Source organism: Pteronotus mesoamericanus, unplaced genomic scaffold, assembly GCF_021234165.1.
Source record: "Pteronotus mesoamericanus isolate MK-2021 breed Mesoamerican mustached bat unplaced genomic scaffold, CSHL_Meso_final contig_180, whole genome shotgun sequence".
In the NCBI taxonomy this organism is placed as follows: Eukaryota; Metazoa; Chordata; class Mammalia; order Chiroptera; family Mormoopidae; genus Pteronotus; species Pteronotus mesoamericanus.
Genome location: NW_026555076.1, coordinates 9,320,163 through 9,340,471, shown reverse-complemented (window position 1 = coordinate 9,340,471; position 20,309 = coordinate 9,320,163). Strand labels below are relative to the sequence as shown.

General features: G+C 32.6%; 1 protein-coding gene across 1 annotated transcript in view; it reads left to right on the top strand.

The window, feature by feature from the left end:
• LOC129065514 (transmembrane protease serine 11F-like) overlaps positions 1–20,309 on the top strand; it is a 98,217-nt gene that overhangs the window by 26,009 nt on the left and 51,899 nt on the right. Inside the window, exon 2 of the mRNA XM_054566746.1 lies at positions 3,639–3,721. Within this exon, the coding sequence (XP_054422721.1) occupies positions 3,639–3,721 (83 nt within the window). The remainder of the gene's footprint in view (positions 1–3,638; positions 3,722–20,309) is intronic.

Genomic DNA, 20,309 nt, shown 5'->3' with positions numbered 1-20,309 from the left:
AGTCTTTTATCCATTTTGAGTTTATTTTTGTGTATGGTGTCAGCTGATGATCCAATTTCAATTTTTTGCATGTAGCCATCCAGCTCTCCCAACACCATTTGTTGAAGAGGCTATTATTGCTCCATTTTATGCTTCTGTCCCCTTTGTCAAATATTAGTTGCCCATATAGACCTGGACTTATTTCTGGGCTTTCTATTCTGTTCCACTGGTCTATGGATCTGTTCTTGTGCCAGTACCAGATCGTTTTGAGTATAGTGGCTTTGTAGTAGAGTTTGATGTCCGGTATTGTGATCCCTCCTACTTTGTGTTTCTTTCTCAAAATTGCTGTGGCTATTCGGGGTCATTTATGGTTCCATATAAATTTTTGAAATGTCTCTTCTATTTCTGTGAAATATGTCATTGGTATCTTAATAGGGATTGCATTGAATCTATAAATTGCTTTAGGTAGTATGGACATTTTGCTGATATTAATTCTTCCAATCCATGAGCACAGTATATGCTTCCATTTATTTGTGTCTTCCTTAATTTCTTTTTTCAATGTTGTATAGTTTTCTGTGTACAGGTCTTTTACCTCCTTGGTTAAATTTATTCGTAGGTACTTTATTTTTCTTCTTGCTATAGTGAATGGTATTTTTTTCTGATTTCTTCCTCTTCTATTTCATTGCTGATGTACAAAAATGCCATTGATTTCTGAATATTGATTTTGTATCCTGCTGTTTTGCCAAATTCACTTATGAGGTTGAGGAGTTTTTTTGGTAGAGTCTACAGGGTTCTCTATGTACACTATCATGTCATCTGCAAACAATGATAGCTTTCCTTCCTCCTTTCCTATTTGGATGCCTTTATCTCTTTCTCTTGTCTGACCGCTGTGGCTAGGACTTCCAATACGATGTTGAAAAGAAGCGGTGAGAGTGGGCATCCTTGTCGTGTTCCCGATCTTAGTGGGAAAGCTTTCAGTTTTTGCCCATTGAGTATGATGTTGGCTGTAGGTTTTTCATATATGGCCTTTATTACGTTGAGGAATGCCCTATTTATTCCATTTTGCTGAGTGTTTTGATCATAAACGGGTGCTGTACCTTATCGAATGCTTTTTCTGCATCTATTGAGATGATCATGTGGTTTTTGTCTTTTATTTATGTGACGTATTATGTTTATTGACTTGCGTATATTGAACTATCCCTGCATCCCTGGGATGCTCTTTCTATTTTTAAGTAAGCAATTTTTGCACCCAGAATTTTAACTGCCATTGTTAAATGTATCTATTTTTTCTAGGTATTTATCAATAGCGATACCTGGAAGTGTTCTTTAACTAGAGACTTTTAAAAGATGACAAAAATACTAAATGAATCTACTTAAACATATTGTAATTATAAAACTATATTTTAAAATATACAATGAATTATAAATAATTTATTAAAAGTTACCGTGAGACAATATACAAATAGGCAGTGGCCGGGCCACGTAAAAAAATGTAACTGACCCATTGCCTTCAGCAACCAGCCCAGAAAGGCAATTCACTATCTGTAGCAATTGGTTCAAGAGACCCAACAAAAAGGAATTAGCTCAAAGTGACTATGACTTGATTAATAACTTGATTGATAACTGATATTTCTTTATTAGTTTCCCCTGATTCCAACTTAGGATCACACAGAGAAACCTAAACACGCACCCCATCAAATCAAATAGTATGCTGCACTTCTAGTTAGCTCTTCCCCAGCTAACCCATGCCTACAGTCTCCAATTGAGGTGTACCTGATGCCTTTCTCTTTTTTCACTATAAAGCTCCCCCCCTGCTCTGCTGACGACCTTGCTATAGCAAACTCTGAATAAATAGCCTCTACTTATTTTCATTTGGTTGGTGTTTGTTTATTATAATATATATGGAAAATTTATAAATATTATGTAGTTTAGTTCCAGCATTAAATTCTGGTGGTTTATAATTAAGGAATTGTATAAGCGTGGTTACCAGGTATAGTTGGTGATACTGCCTCAATTAGATTTTATGTTTATGGACAAGAGGAATGTTTATGGACAAAGTCCTTATGAATGAGTAATTGATTATTTCATTACTTCAACAATATTTACAACTGCTGTATATACTAGAGAGGCCACAATCCATGTTGCTATAAATGCTAAGAACAACCTATACATGCTAAGAAAAGGAAAGAAGCAGAGGTTGAGGATAGGGAGGGATGGGGTCATTGGTTTAGACAACATGGTCAGAGAAGCCCCTTTGATGTGGTGACATTTGAGACAGAGATGAGAAGGAGCAAGATGTGAAAGGATCTGCAGTAAATTTTCAAAGGAGAGAGAACAGAAATTACAGACTCAGGATAACATAGCTGGAACTTAGAGGACATGAGTTTGGAAAGATCAGAGAAGTAGGAGGGTAAGATTGTATATAGTCTTATAAGCCAACATGAGACTGAATTTTATCTGTGTTGAAAGACACTGAGGGTTTTATACACGGTAGCAACATAATCTAGTATTTCAATAAGATCACTCTGACAACTGTTGACAGGACAGACTGAACGGGGCCAATCACAGAAGCATTGACGTCAGTTAGGAGGTAGTACAGTATTTCAGCTGACTGACCATTGATTAGGATGGTATTGGTGATATAATGGAAATACGTGGTCAGACTTGAATATACATTTTGAAGGTAGAAACTCTAGAATTCCCTAATGGAGTGAATGTGAAGAGGAATCTAGGGTTACTGTAGGGTTTTTGTCATGACCCACTGGGTAAAAAATAGTGTCACTTACTGAGATGGAGAAAAGCAGAAAGGTGAGGATTAGGGAGAATTTATTGTTAGGTTTAGGATGTATGAAGTATAAGATGCCTATGTTAAATACAGGTGAGTTTGTTGGGTAGAGATTTAGATATGCAAGTGTACTTCTCAGAGAAGAGATCAGGACTGGAAGTGTAAATTTGGGAATCATGAATATATAGATGGTATATTTGAAGCAGTGAAGTGAATGAAAGTCAGAATAATTGTGATAGAGAAGATATATGAAGGTTGAGCCCAAAAATTTGCAAGCGTTAGTGGTTGGAAAAAGGTAGAGAATTCAGCCAAAAATTTCTGAATTGTTGCCCTATAATAAGAAGAGCACAGTGTATACTAGTCTGAACATATCTCCTTTGTTAATTAGCAATAAATTAAAGCCAAAATGTAGCTACAAATTACTTTCTTAGGGTATTTGCTCAATAACCTTTGAAATCTTCTGATTAAATCTGTTTAATCAAAAATTAAAGGTACTGTGAATAAAAATTTATGTAATAAAAATATCTGCTCAATCCTTCAAAATTTTAGTGTCCAAAAATGTGTTTTTCAGTGGTTAACAACTGAATAAGTATTAATTTCATGCTGTAATGTCTCATCGGAAAAATAATAATCACAGTCATCTTATGTACTAAGAAAGAACATTCTAAAAAATTATTATTGTAGGGGTTATTTCCCATTCATTTTATTTAGCAAAATAAAGGAATATGAATGAGGAAAAAAGGCATTTCTTGAAATGAGGAACACATATTCAAGTTCTTTCATCAATATTTTCATTTCTGACTTACTGTGAGGCTTTAGTCAAACTGTATAAACCTTGTATACAGTGAGTATAATGTTCTTTTCTTATGTGCAGGAAGCTGTAAGACCTGATGGGATGTGTGCTATCCTCAGCGCTCTCTGGAAGACGGCCAGGGTTAATGATAATGGAGATTATAGGTGTGTTAGAAAATGCCTCATTAACAAGCTGTTGTTTTTAGAATGGCCCTATGATTGGCTAAAGAAAGATGGCACGTAACTACCTTCATACCGGCAAGAACCCTTGTGAAACTGAAACCATGGTCCATGCCTGACACATGTAAAGGGTTAAGTTCTGGGAGAAGGAGGTTAACTCTGTATTGTCTTTCTTATGTTTTGGATTTCAGAGGAAAGAATCCAAAATTTCATTCTAGGACTGTTTTCGACAGCTGCCAGCCAAAGAAGTAGATGCTATGTAATGACAGAACCACTTCTGGACTATTAAATACAGGTATGGAAAACAATGGTTAAAGGGATTCGTGCATATTTTGAAATCTTTTTGTTTTCTCCTTTATGCCATGTGATAATTTCCTATGGTGTGAGTTATTTTATTTTATTTTTTTTTTGGCTTACTTCTTTAAAAAAATTGGAATTGTATTTTATTGTTTATGCTATGGCAGTTGTCCCCACGTTTCCCGCCTTTGCCCGCTTTGCCCAGCCCCCTCCTTCATCAGGCACTCCCTATACCATTGTTTGTGTCCATGGGTCACGCATACATGTTTTTTGGCTAAACCCTTCACCTTCTCTCATACAGTTTTTAGTTTACTTCATATGCTTACCTTTTAAATCTGTCCCATTCAAATATCATTCTCTCTACTGAACCTTAAGTGAATGATTAAGCATTTCAATTTATTGCTTAGAAATGTACTTCTAGTCAATGAAAAAGGTCTTGGGAGGTTTGTAAAGGCATTTGTTTAGTTGGAAAAGCTTAATTTAGTTCTTCTCAAAGAATGTATCATGGTTTCCTATGAAGCCCTGAGATGCCATGGGCTTTTGCCATCAAAATTAAGGTCTCATTTGCTGTTTCACAATGTTGGTATTTGCACTCGGTGGAGCAAAAGCAATGTGACTGGAAATGCAGGCACCGCACTGTGAATCAAGGCGGTGGCACCAAGCTGTGCCAGGAGTCGTTACATCAATACTTTTTGCTTTCATATACTCCAGGGAAAAATTCCTGTTTCACTTAAGAATATTCTTGATGAAGTGGTAAAAAATATTAACTTTATTAAATCTTTATTGTTATGTATAGCTCTTAAATATGCTAACCAACAAAATGAAAAGCTTGCATAAACACTGCTGCATGCTGAAGTACAATGGTTGTCTTAAGGAAAGTTCTTGGACATTTGAGTTGAAAGCTGAAATAGTTACTCTTTAATATATATCAGCATTTTTACTTGAAAGAGCGACTGACTGTCAAACTAATCATGATGATGATTTAGATTGGTTCTCTGGCAGACAGTTTATTAAAAATCAATGAAATCAGCCCATTACTTTAAGAGAAACAACTAATAATTTGTCATTTGTGATAAAACTCAAACTCACACATGAGAATTAGAATTTTGAAAAACATGTATAATCCCCTATAAATTTGACAACTTCCCAATACTTAGAGATATTTTATAATGAGATTGGTGTTGATAATATGGAATATGATTTTTTGATGTTGTATAACAAAATGTGTCAACATTTTGGACATCTACATAACTATGTGAACGGAGTAAACCAACACTTTGTACATAATCAATGTATAGTGTAATAAAATTATACAAAAATAAAAGATTCATTCAAAATGTGACAAAAACTGATGGATTTTAACATAAAAAGCACAAAAATTTCATTAATATGGCTTCAGATTCTATATTACAGTAACTGACCTCTAAGAAAATACCACTTTTAAAGTGTTGGTGTAGAGTCAAAGAATATCCCCAATTATTTGAAAAGGCTATCAAAATATTTCTTGTTCTTTCCAACTATATCTTTGTGTGAGACACAATTTTCCTAAAATACTTCCATCTAAACAATACATGGAAATACAATGAGTTCAAGAGCAGATAGATATAAAATGCGATTCGTAATTTCTTGAATAATCCTAAAAATAAAAGTTATTTTAAATGGTTTATTATTTTTATTTTAAATAAATACTTTAAATTTTCACTTTTAATTTCTAATAAAGTAAACATTAATAGATAGCTCACATAAACCATAGTCGTTTATGGAGTATAGGAAGTGTATGAAGTGGTCCTGAAACCAAAACTTCCGAGTACCTCTGATTTAATACTTTACAAGGGAGAAGTCAGCCATAACAAATAAGACTAAATAATTATAGGATGTTAAGTTATTAGCCTTGGAGCTGTATTTTAAAAATATAGAAGCCCACAAGAATATAATGTTTTCTTTTCCATTTAGTGAGTCAGCCCATCACATAATTGACATAGTAATTATACATCTAATGACTGTGTATACTTTAAAAAGTATAATGCTAGTGCTTTAGGTGGATTTTTTTTGTCATAATGCTTATCCCTTGACCCAGTCATTTAATTCAATCACTTCCACAATGACACTGAAGAGCTCTCTCTCTCTCTACATATATAAATGATCAGCACTTTATTTGACCCAGCTTCAAATAGTCTTAGGTTTGTCATAATCATGTGATTAAAATCCTAGAAGTATAATTATTTTAGAATAGAAAAAACATCCGAGATGATGTAGTCCAAGCTTTCCTTTGGCAGAGATGGAAATGGAAGCCCAAAGAGGAGCGTATAACATACAAAATTAGTGTGTGCCTCATTCAAGAACTAAAATCTGGTTTCTTAATCAAATACTCTTTTTAGTATACTGCTATTTATTCTTTACTGATGTCCTCTTTCTGATAATGTGAAATCTTTTTTTTTTTGAGTGCAAAATATTGAATTACGGTGTTACAGCACTTCCACAGACCTAAGCCCACGTGCTTTGAGGCTTACAACCACTCCTTCTAGTAGACTAGAAGGGCCCAATTTTATTGTCAGTGTTCTGAGGTATTAGATTAGATGTGAAAAAACTGAATGCTGTAAGTTAAATTTGGAACTTTAGCTTAATTTTACAAGCAGTATTCTCCTAGTTGCTGATACCATATCTGTCTTATAAACTTGTTTTTTTATTGTGATGATTTGGGAACATTACTAAACTGGAGCCTCTGAGAGATTATAGATAAAAAGCATTCAGAGAGCTACAATCTGAGAACATTCTGAAGTTTACACCAAAAGGAACATTAGAGCTTTGTAATCTTCAGGATTTCCTATGTTCCTTCTCTTACTTTCTTTTATTTTTTATTGTTTTCTTCTTTGTCTTCTCTACTCCTCTCCTTTACCATCCTCAAATCTAAAATAAATTTTCTCATTTTGAAATATCATATTTTATATGATATTATAAACTATCATATTAGTTTATTTACTAATTATATGTTGCCAGTTTTCAATATAAAAATTATCTTAGGCTTATATAAGTATGTCTCTTTATTTTGCATATCTTTGCGGTATTTTTTCTTCTTTTTAAAATGTGTATAGCTTTCTCTACATGGGTCTTAATGCTGTCACTAGTTACATTGCACATTTTTTGTTTTTGTAAAAGAAATTATTTTATTATTTTCACTTGGCTAATACTAATAAAGTTATTAAGTTTGGTACATTCACTTTTGTGAGTGAATCAAGCCATCTTGAAATATTTTATTAGTTTAGCAGTTTTCTCTTTAATTAGCTCAGATTTTCTTTGTAAAAATAATATTTTTACCTACCAGCCTTTCAATAATTAAATGTCCTCTTACAATTTCCTGCCACATCATATTATCATAAGCATACAGAAAACTGTTAAATACTATGTAAATCCCTTATTTCAACAATGAGAAAAACCATGACTCAAAGGAAATAGCCTTTGTTAACACAAGCTAGTTTAAAAAGTATATGTATTAATCTGTAACCAATCTCTATAATCTCTACTGAAATAAGTTTAGGATCATTTTTTCAGTTGATGTAAAATAACGGAATGATAATTCAGGTAGAAAAATGAATAAGTCATCCTCTTCTAAATATTTACTTAAGTGAATTTGATAAAATTTTAGTTGTTTATAATAAATTTCTGAAAATTATACAATAATAATTAAATCTCTGTTTACAGCTGGTCTCTATCTTGTACCAAAAAGTAGATAAGAGAGAATTACTTTTAATGTTTGAGATGTGTTATTAAGCTAATTAGGCATGAAATAGTACACTCACTGGAAATACAAGAAAAAAACACATGGTTTAAAAGGGGATGGAGATTGATAAACCTCAGTGCCATAAAAATTTGGAATGGAATAAGAAATTGGCCAGAATTTAATGAGAATAATAAGTACATATTTAGATGGGGCATATGGTTGGGGGAGAAGAGAGATGGAGCTCAGGTCAGGGCCAGACTTGGAAAGAGAAACTCCAAAGAGTAAACATGGGGAGTCTTTGGGTTTCCCCACATCTATTGAACACCCACCCCTCAGGCTGGATATTGGCTTTGAGGTACTATTTCCCCTATTGTCTATACCTACTAGTGTAGAGGCCAAAATCAGCTCCTTAGTTTCTGTGCCCCTCCTCAATGTCAGAAGTCTAGTTTGGTTCCAATTTTTAAATTGTAGGTAATTCACAGGATCCCAGGGGAACTACTGAATTTACTCTGGAACAGTACCTTGGTAGTTTAAATTTGGATGGCTAAGGATCAAATTAGAGAGAGATTTTTCAAAATCAGTGCCATTACCTGTAGATATTAAAGATGACTCTTTTATTACACATATATGTGTATCTCTGTGTGTAATCCCCAGTATTGACCAGGAAAAATATAATGCCCACAAGGATAATTTTAGAGTGTGATATAAGAGGTTGGGTCGGAGAGGGGCATTAGTGGGAGTAGTCCATCCCCAACACGGAGAAATATTTTATCAGTGATACTTAGAATTGCTGGTGTATGGTGACAATAATAATCACACCATCTTCAATCAGACTTCCTTTTGTTTTTAAGTTGTTTACAGCCAATGTACCCCCCTTATTTGTTGCATGCAAAAGAGACTGCTTATACAACCCCTGATTCCAGCCTTGGTATGCCATTCCTTTAGAGCAGCAGTGGAATTTCCAAGTTATTATAAATCAGAGCCTCTATTATCATTATCAATAAAGATAATAAACCACTTATGAATAAAATATAAGCCACAACAAAACCTAAGTCAGTCACAATTAAAAGAAGAAAAGTGTTAGAGGAAATGGCTATTCTGATTTTTTGTGAAATAATTTATTAGAAGAATTCCTTTTTCTTAGCAGCTAAGGAAAACAAAGTGTTCTTAAAGAGTTCTGGAAAGCTAATAATACAATTTTTATGCTTAGAAAAAAATTTTTTTTACTTCTAAGGCAAAAATGATTAGAGTGAAAAATTACAGTTCCAACTTCTAGAAGTTATGTATAGGGTAAAAATGAATTATAGTTTTAAATGGAATGAAACAAATCAGTCAGTGAATTTTAATTAGTCACTTATACCAGACACTAAAAGACATTTCAGAAGCAAACTTTCCTGTTTTTGGTCTTTATAATTTAAATGTAGTTGAAGAGATGAAACTAGAATACATAAGACAATAGCAATGAAAAAAATGCATATCATTAAAGGATAAATTATGTGCTATAGGTTATAAGTGTTAGAGAGGTCTAACAGAGGAGAAGGTATAGTTCTGGAATGATTTACCACTACTGCTGAACAATTGATGAGGATGAGGATGAGAATGATGAGGATGATAAAGTGTTTATTGAGTGATTACTCTTGTTAGATACTTTTCCTGGACATCTACATTAATTTTTCCATTTGCTACTCACAACTACTCCAAAAGATAAATACCATTTTTATCTTTTTTAAAACAGATGAAGAAATTGAGGCACAGAAAAATTAAATAACTTCCTTAAAGTCACAAAGTTGGTGGAAGAACAGAAGATTTGAATGAAAGTAGTTGGTCCCTAAGAGCTGCACTTTAAATTGCTATCGTAAACTGTCAGGGATCTCATTAAGGAAGTGGTAATTGCATTGGGCTTTTACCAAATATCATATTTGATTCAGAGAAAATAATAGGGAGAACAACCCAGTGGGAAGGAGGCTGTGATTATAGAAGAGAAACTACAAAGTCAGAATGAATATTACATGTTTAGGGATGAGAAAGCTTGACTGAAGTTCATGATGTGCTATATCATGGGAAATGAAATTGGAATAAATTTTATTCTCAGAGGGTTTTAAGTTCTATTGAACACATTAATAAAGTAGAAAATAGGAAGACATTAAAAGATTTTTTTAATAATTGTATGATGAAAGCCATGTTTTTGAACTATTAGTCTTTAATGAGCATGAAAATGAATTTGAAATAAAAAAGAAGGAGAGTCATGGTGTTCAGAGGAAAAGCTGTTATAATATAAGCTAGGCTAGGAAGAGAAAGGAATATATGGACCAAAGAGACAATGCGAAGAAACAATTATCAGAGAATAAAACTGAAGACTGAGTCAAGAATGCCTTTCAAACTTTGAACATAGGTATTTAGGACATTGGGTAGTGCCACTGATAAAGACAACAAAATTCAGAGGCAAAAGAATTTTTGGTTTTGAGATACCTGATTAGACTGCAAAATTCTCTGAGAGCAGGGTGATGTCATATTTACTATTTTAGACTAAATGATGTGATAGGCATGGTTCCTGGCAAATAGCAGGTGGTCAAGAAAATCTTTTAAAATATGATTGAATGTAGTCATGGTAGGATAATGAAATAAAAATTTAGTAGGCATCTGTAGGTCTACAACTTCAGTGAAGGAGTAAAGTGAGGATTTAGGAGTTGTCTGAATAGAAGAGAGTTCTATAAAGTCAATAGAAAGGATTAATTCATGAAAGATAAATTTGTTTTAAAAAATAAATCTGGAGGACCTAGTATAGAAACCAACTACCTGAGTCAATTGAAAAATTATGAAGAAAGAAATAAGTGCTTATTTAGTGTTTGTGTCACAAATTAGCCTCTTTGGATTAAATCCTGCCTGGGGAGCTTTTGTGGTGTCTTGATCAGTTTTGACACATTTTTTTTGCTCAATCAGAGCCAATGAGATACAGCTGATACATAAGAATGTAAAGTAGATTAGTCTGTCTCAGGTACAATATCACTGGACAAAGAAGAGAATATCTAAGTCTACTTGATTCCAAATGAGAATCACCTCATGATTTTTTGAAAGTGTACACTAAAGAAAGTTAGTAGATCATACTCATAGCCCATCCTTTCTCATTTAGGGATGGTATACACAAAAGTGATGACAGTGGTTAACTCTGAGTGGTATGGGGAGAAAGAAGAGACTAGCAGAGCGATTAAAGTTTAATTATAATTTAGAAAGAGCCTAGATGCACTGTGTGAATTTAAAGGTATGAGAAACAAAAGTTTGCCTTTCTCCCATGCACATCTGAAAGAGGTAAATACTTCCCAATAGGTCAAAATTCTGTTTATTTATTATTTATATTCAACCCTTTCTATTTTTGTGGGGAGAGTATAACTAAAACCAGATAATTTTATTCATAAATAATTCACCTAAACAAATAAACATAAATTGCAATACAACAAAATATGATGACAGCAAACCAACAAATGTCACTGCCACTGTCAACTGAGCCCCTCACCATTCCTCAGGGTGTCTGGGACGCCATTCGTAACATATGGCCTGACATTCAAGGCTGAATGAAGGTTCCAGTGTTAATCAAAGTATTTCTTTCTTAGTATTCTTTAAATTAAAAAATACATGTACAATAAATTCTAGTAGTTTTCTCCCATACCTTTGCCGATGACCTTGTGCTTCACCCCCCTCAGGAAGTGTAAACCCTTCTCTTTGAAGAATATATCAGATTTGAAGGTAAATTGGCAAAAATCAAAGCTTGCTCTTGGGAATAGTTCTTCAAAATTTCTGGCAGCAGGAAATATTTCCTAGATGTTATCTTAAATGTAATTAACAGGGATATGAATGGACCAATCATATCACCTTCTGGATCTACACAGTTTAGGGCAACCAATCTTAGTTTAGCAAACTGAGAAAACTGAGCTCTCTAAGTATAATCATGATGTTGATAACTTAATTCAACAAATTGAGAGTAGAGGCAAATATTTATCTAAGTCTTTCTTCATTCCCATATTGAATGTCTCAGATTATATCCTTCCATAGAAATGTTTTATAAATAATAATACAAAAATTAAGAGTAAAATTCAACTTTGAAAATATCCCACTCTTCCAAGTTTTATTTTCAACATTATCTTAATAGCCCAAATAGACTAAACTTAACCTCATAAATTTGTTTATTCATATGATTTAAAACTGCACTTTTCCTTGAAAATTACAGCATTTTACTGAATACTAGCAGCTTATGAGTGGGTGAAATAAGGCCATTTAATCACTTAATCTAAATTGCTAGTAAAAGGTGACCCACTAAGCTTGTAGTGAAGTTACTCAAGAAACAAATCACATGAAAATGTGAATAAAACACACTTGAAAAATATTGGAACACACTCTATTCACACTAAAAAAAACACTAACAGTTCTGGAAGCAAATGACACACAGTTTTATACCTATTTTATAAAATTCATCTGCAAATGTTCAGTTTAGGAGAAATTTCCTAATTCTATATTATTTATTAAAGAACAAAAAGATCAAAATATTTCTTAACCAGATTGCTACATCTCTACAAATTTCTTCTCCACTTGGACTAAAAGTTGTTAACAAATACATAAAATTTTATAATGATACCCTCTCTTTCTACTAAACATAAGATTTTGAGGGAAAAACAGAATCCAAATCAAACCAGTTTACCTTAGATATTAAGTTAAAATCTGAATTAAAATATACATTTTCTTTATCATAGTTATTGTTATTAAAACTCTTGAGACTAAAGTACTGCAATACCTAAAAGAAAGTTAAATAATCATGAGTTAAAAGAATATTGGGGTACAATGCATAATTTGAAGCTATAAATACAGTCTGACACTAGAAAACTAGATTTCTATTTCTAGAGCCTACTATGTATCCTTCAGCTTTTTTGTACCTAATATATAAAACAAAGCATTGAGTAAAAATTCCTCCCTACTTCTCCCCCATTTTTTATTACTAATCATTAAAATGGGGCTTGAAATAAGTTTTTATATTATAAAAACAAATAAATTAAATATTTCTTAAAAATATTCTATAGAGTCATAGTCATATATCTCACAAAGCTTTTACAGAGAATAAAGGCTTTTTAACTTGGCACAATATGAAATGCAAGGTCAGTAACACTTAAACATTCAAATATAGAATGAAATAGAACAGTCTGTGAATATTTGCTGACAGGGAAATTTGCTTGTTTGGCTTCTCTGAATCCTGGAATCTTCATTGCCGTCAGGCATGCTCCTGTAGCAAATTGTACATCAGCTATTACAACATATTTTACTATGATTAACTGCTTGATGTTGCCTTCTGTGATCAATTATAGGGTCTTTGCAGACAGAAATTAATCTTCTTTGATATAATGTGCTCAGCAACTAACAAACATTTGGCACATAGTATATATTTTATAAACATTATTTAATGACTACTCATGAATAAATAGAGTCCAATTTCTAGAAGAATTCTTAGTTTGAAAATTTCTAAAAATGAGAAAGCAATTTGATTACTTTGGAGGATAACATACTTTGCAATGAGAACCATACAGATATAACTACTCGATTATTTAAAAATCAAAAGTGCAGCCATATAAGATAAATGACAAAACCTTCATAGAAATTTGTATTGCCCCCTCAGTAAAGATATTGTGAAAACTTTTAACTATATGGCCAAAAAGAATATATGTGTTGTAATCTAAATTGAATTGTTCCTTCTTTAAGACTTTATTTATATTTAGAGAGAGGGGAAGGAAGGGAGAAAAAAAAGGGAAGGAAACATCAATGTGTGGTTGCCTCTCACATGCCCCCTACTGGGGACCTGACCCACAACCCAGGCGTGTGCACTGACTGGGAATTGAACTAACAACCCTTTGGTTTGCGGGCCAGCACTCAACCCACTAAGCCACACCTGCCAGGGCTAAATTGAATTGTTTCTTTTCTTGCTTTTTCTTTCCTTCCTATCTTTCCTTCTTCTGCTTGTCTTTCTTTTTCTGCTTCTACTTCTCTGTCTTCTTCTCTTTCTCGTCTCTCCTCTTCTTGCTTCTCCTTGATTTTTCTTCTAGAGTCTACATTATTAATTTTTATCCATATAAGGCAGTGCAGTTGCATGTATGGAAAGAAAGAAAAAATGAAAAAAAGAAAGGGAAGAAGGAAGAAAGGAAACAGTACAGGCATAGAAACATTATCAAAACTGTCCTGAAAATTTGCAAACAACTTTTTTTCACATAAACAGCCTTACCTATGTACTTTCTCCTGAGGCTTCCAGATAAACTATCAAGCAAATAAATAACTATCAGAGCATCAGATTAGTGGCAGGTTGTTTGATTATGAGAAGCAGATTCTCAGTGCTACTGGTAATAGTCAGTCCATTTCAGTGTAACTACTTGTGTATCTGCTGCATTCCCAACATTTAGCTAGATTATAGATAGATCACAAAATATAAAAAAGTGAATTCTACATATAAAAATGCATTTTAAAATTACTTGTAAAATAACTTAGGTAGAAAAGTATCTTTAAATATAATGTTTAATTATAAAGAATAAGAACTAAAATTTTGTAAAATTTTGTGGTTTTGAAAATTTCTCTTTAAAAAAAAATTTTATTGTTTTTCAGTTATGGTTGTCCCCATTTCCCCCGTTACTCTCCCCCTGCTTTGCCCATCCCCACCTGTCACATTCAACCCCTCCCTCCATTGTCTTTGTCCATGAGCCCTTTATGCATATTCCTTGATGACCCTTCCCCTTCTTCTGAAAATTTCTAGGATATGAAAAATTGATATCTTTTTCATCTTTGATGTTACTTAATTCTATTATTTACATAGTTGAAAACAGCAACCTTAAAAACCATGAGAGGACCATCCAAAGAATGCTATGTTAGTTAGTTCCTGAAGTCTCATTATACTGCTTAAAATAGAAAAATTCTTTTAGTTATCATGAGAGATATTTATCAGCAAGGACATCATTTTAGTATTTTATGTTTGAATGATGGTACAATATGTCTAAACTTTGAAGATAGTTATAATGAAAAAATTAAGTGATTTATATTGACAAAATAATTTCTCTTGTATCTGAAATATATACTTTGTTTAAAAATAAAGGTTTCTTAAAGAAACAATTAGAATCGGAAAAAAAGTTACCTTGAACATTGGCTCAAACAATTCCAAGGTCTACTCTTTGAAATTAAAAAACAAAAAAAGTATGTATATTATTTGTTGACCTCAGCTCCACAATTTAATGAGCACATGAAACTATTATTGAGAAGAGTTAATCTTACAGTGAGTGTCCCCAGTTTTTGTTACCTCAATATTCTGGATAAATAATTTTTTTTAACTCTTACAATATATTAGAGAAAGGTCACCTAAAATGGTCTTTTTTTTCTTGGCCAGTGATGCATTCACTCTAATATATGGGACTTATTGTCTCCCTCAAGAGTTACCTCTCTTCTGTGTTATGACCCTTTGGCAGAGCTCACTTGAGTGAAGGTGTGATCCTCATTAAATCCCCTACGTTCATTCTTCAATGAAAAAATACTACACTAATGGCCTTAATAAGTACAAAGCAAAATGTAAGGTAAACTCTCAGAACTTAGGCTATTAGTAAATATGAGGTTAAATTTTTTCTTTTCTGATTACTTTAAGTTCATACATTTTATTAATTATTATCAAGTCTGTAATTATAGGGAAATGTACACAATCCCTTTATAGACTCCAGTTATCTTTTTCTCTATCAATAGGTTTGAGAATGTCTTAACTTTCCCCTTAATGTCCTGGTGTAATGACTTCTTATTGTCGACTTTTCATCATTGACATTTTACATCATACACTCATTGTCTTTGACTCACAATAAATCAATCAACAATGCTGCAGTAGAAACCAGTATGGTGCCTGCCCACATGTGGCTGAGGGTGTTGAGCACCAATGGAATAAAATTCACGTGGAGTAACTTCACTACTATAGTACAAATTACTAATGCCTGTTAATGCTCAGAATTAGCTGTTAGTTTTTCAGCCTTATAAGAACATCAATTGAGAAATCTTCTTATACTACATTAATTAGAACATAATACATCAATGTCTTTATTTGTTACAAGTAAAGCAAAGAACTAGAGACAAATATGTTGCTGAAAATAGAACCATATAGAGAGAGGAGTTTGGAAAACATCATTTTTGTAGTATATTGAAAATGATTAGCTATATAGAGCTAATCCTGGAGTGGGGGAGGGAATGAGAGTAGAGAGAGAATAAAATATCTGATTTTTGGGGGGGGCCGGGGCGGCTTTATTATGGACCAGGAAATATTTTAAGTCCTTTAGGCTTGCAATCTCATTAAAAATAGGTACAAATATTATCCTCACTTTACAGAGGGAGAAACTGAAATGTGGAAAGTTAAGAACATTCTCAAGTTCACACAGTTAGTTAACAATAGAACTAGGAACTGAATCGTGGCATCCGGCTGGGAGCATGGTGAACTCCACCCCTGACTCCAACACAGAGAATAAAAATGAATTATTTCACATATTCACTAAAAGTAAAAGGAAGGGAGAAAACCAAAAACAAACAAGAAATAGAACTTTTAAAACCAAATAGAAGATAACTTGAAAGAATGGTGTAGCAGGAAAGGTTCTTGTGGGAGACATTTCAGTCCCTATTTTTGAATTTTTAAAAATGAGATAGCTTCTATTGTAATCTTTCACTAGATAAGCATTTCTTTATCTCTGAATTTCCACCCCCCCCCAGTCTTTTCTAGTTAAGAAAATGCTGATTTTCTTAAATAAAAAAAGAAACATGTACCTACTACATGCCTCATTCCAGAACCTCAGTGCTGGTTCTTGTTCTTACTTTGGACATGCTTCTTTTATAGCATAATTTTTTTCACTTAAGCCACAGAGTATATTTCCTATTGTATTATTACTTACTATTATAAAGAACTGAGAATATTTTCATGAATTTTAACAAATAATAACATGAGAATATTATTGAGAAATATTTTAATGTAACCATTAAAACCTTTACAAGCATATTTGCACAGTGCTAATTTCAAGTTAGCATAAGTACTACTATATAGAATATCAAAATAATAATTGGTCATAATTGTAAATTAAAATAGATTTTTAGCACCTTTTTTGTTAGATTTTTATAATGTTTTACTTTAGAATAAAAATTAAAGTTCCAAAAAACAAAGTTGCTTTTGTTAAATTTAATTATGATTTTTGATTTAGTTAAGTGATATGTAAAGTTTTGTGAACTATTCATTCAGAATTTTTTCCCTTCTCAAAATTATTTTGCTACATCTGTTTTTCCTATTGTTATAATTATTAATATTGACAATCTGCTTCAGTTTATTCATTTGCAAAATGATTTAGGGAATATATTATATATCAATGGCTTAGCAGAACATTATAATAACATTTTAATATTATATTAATATTGTATTTATAGTATTTTAAATAAAGATTTTCTGCATGAGCAACAAACTGTGTGTTTATAGCTTTTTTTCTTTAACACCTCCTGGCTCTGAGACTTTAAAATAGCTCTTAAAATTATCCTTCCTACAACTTTACTGATCTTCATTGAAAGTTCATGTGTTCAGACTAAGATTTCTGTGGATGAATATAATTACCTAAAGTGATTATGTGTAAATAATGGGGAATTTACATACACTAGAACTACAGTATCTCCCATGGTGGGAAAGAATAAAAGAGGGTTTTTTTTAAAACTTTCTTTTATTTGCCTTTTTGGGGATAAAAAGATCTTGAAATAAAATGTGTTCTCTTTAGAGCTAAAAATGAATAGTATTATATAAAATGAAACTGCCAGTACAGCCCTGCAATTGTATTTTATAGGGAAACTAAGTCCCAAGGAGCTAAGCTTTCTTATGTCACATGACTAAGGGGATAAAAACAAGCACCCTGGCCTGTAGCCTAGGTCTTTCCTGAACCACTGTGAACTCAGGGTTTCCTCAAAGGGAAGAGACATAAAATTTTAATGAGAAAGAAGTCCTATCAATGTACTTTAATGTTTTGCTGTTGTTGTTTTGAAAACAAATTGGGGCCACACCTCAGTGCTGATCATACCTCCCCAACTGGAAAAGTGCGGCGGTATGAGTCATCACTGGTTGCACATTTGTGCCCTCCACTGCTTGGAGCTTCTCTGTGGAACCAGCTGTCACAACATTGATCATGCTCTTATCAGGCTGCAGACCTCAATCACGAAACCTGTCAGACTTGTTTCCTTTCTTGCTGCCAATGACTTGTCATTATTTTTCAGCTTCCTAGCCTTGACTTGACTGATATAGATCAGATGGTGACTGGATAGAAGTTGCCCCAGTCCTGGGTCCATGATGTATGCGTAAGTACTCCTGAGGCTTTTCTCAGTCAGGGTTAACAATGGGAACGGGGAGGTTTATAACCCCTGGGACAGGCAGGACAGATGTTGGCTGGTGGAGAGTGCTTTAAAAATAAGCTTTTCATTTGTTATTGTATTTTGTGTTAAAGTTTGACTTTGCTGTTTTTAAATGTAAGAGTTTTTATAAACAAAAGGAATCAATGTAGTCTTTTCTTTCTAAATAATAGAAATAGAAATTATATGCAGTAATAAGTTTACTATATTATATTTAAACATTTAGAAAAACCTATGCTCCAGAAAGTGAAGTCTTTTTTAATATAGTTCATTTAATTTCTTTAGTATGATCAATAGCTTGGTATAAATTTTCTTATGTTGTTTATTGAAGTATATTTTGGTAAAACAAAATATAAATGTAAGAGGAGAATCTATTAGAATTTTTATTTCTTCAACTCCAAATAATAGAAAGTATGGTGGCAACAGGAATATTATATTTCTATATCATAAGTGAAATGATGAAAATATTCATATAAAATATTAACAAAATATAGAGTCTGTGTGACATTTGTCATAATTGAATTCCAGAATTATTGATCAATTAATGAATTTAAGGTAAATAATTTGTGTACATTTAAATTTAGGTAATTTCAGGCTATTGGTTTATAGACTCAGAAATGATCAGAATGATTTCATCCTAACTTTTGGTTAGTCTAACTTTGCTTCTCAAAGAGGTCTTGACCTCCCTACAGACATCAATTTCCCACATGTTCTACACTAACTAATGTAACAAATTTATTCATGAATTTGTGATAATTATAATTGTGCAATTATTTGATTTTGTTTTTAATTAAATATAATACTTTAGGCCTATAGACTCTGACATTAAATGATAGGTGTTCTTGTCCTCAAACAATGGCATGAGCCTGAGGAAGACTACATGTCAAATACAACAAACTGTATTTCCTATTTACCAAGATAAAGGCACAATAAGACAAAATGTGCTGTGGAAAAAAAATACTATTTTATTTAATGAGCATTTATGGAAATATGATATGCTAACAATTTTAGTTTTAAAAAATTAGTTAGTAAAGAGCTTGAAGTTCTGTTGTTCTCATTTTTTTTTTCAGAATTCTGTGCTAAATCTTTTATGTCAAAGTGGTTCTTCTCTTTCCAATCTATGACATCATCTCTACTCACTCACTTTTCCACTCTGAAAGTATCACTGCAGACAGAATTGCTATATTGAAGCCTCATCAACTTTAATCTAGAGTTTATAGTTCTGAGAATTTTAAGTAGCCTTTTAAATTGCATTCCAGACCAGACCAGTAAAGCTGAGTCCTTTAGAGCCCACAGTCTACTTTGGGCTTATACATGGCTGCTAGACCTGCTATACATGGCTGCTCAGTATTGTTTTTAAAACAGGTATTGTCAAAAACTCTGGATTGTGCCTTAGAGATAAAATAAGAATATTACTTATTGAATTCATTAGTAAAGGTATTTTGCCCAAGGGATGTAGTCTCAAAGAGTAGATGAGTTGGATATGCAAAGCTTCTTAGCAGAGGTTGTGTCATTTTTCATTGTGTAGTGGAATGAGCAGTAGAATGAGATTTAAATGAGTCTAGATACAACTTTGCACTCATTTGTATGGACAAGCCACCTCTCAAGATTTCACTTTTATCTTTAAAATGTGGGGAGAGTTTACACTAAAACAAATAGGGGAGAGGTGGTCACCATTAGGGAGACTTGAAATCATTTTTGTGGATAAGCACAAAGCAATTTTTGGTTTGTTGGTTTATTATTTGGTTTATTTTGGTATTATTTAATTTTTTTGTAGTAAATAATAGTAAAATATTATCTGATTAACTTTGGTATCTTTTACTATATCATAAGTAGTAAAGTAGTAAGTGTATTATATTGTAAAACTGTTGTTTTAGATATATGATTGTGTATGTGTCCCATGCTGTGATATAGACTATTTCTTACTGTGGGTCATGGGCTAAAATATTTTTAAAAACACTGCATTATATAGGCTTAAATTTCTTTGGAATACTTAAATTCTATGATTTCTAAAGAGTTAATAACTACTTAATATGGAGAACATTAACTTTCTTAAGGTACTAGAGAACACCTTAAATTATTTCAGAATATAATTTTTATTTATTAGTCCCTATATCTGGTGCCCTTCACAGTGAGGCAGAGATA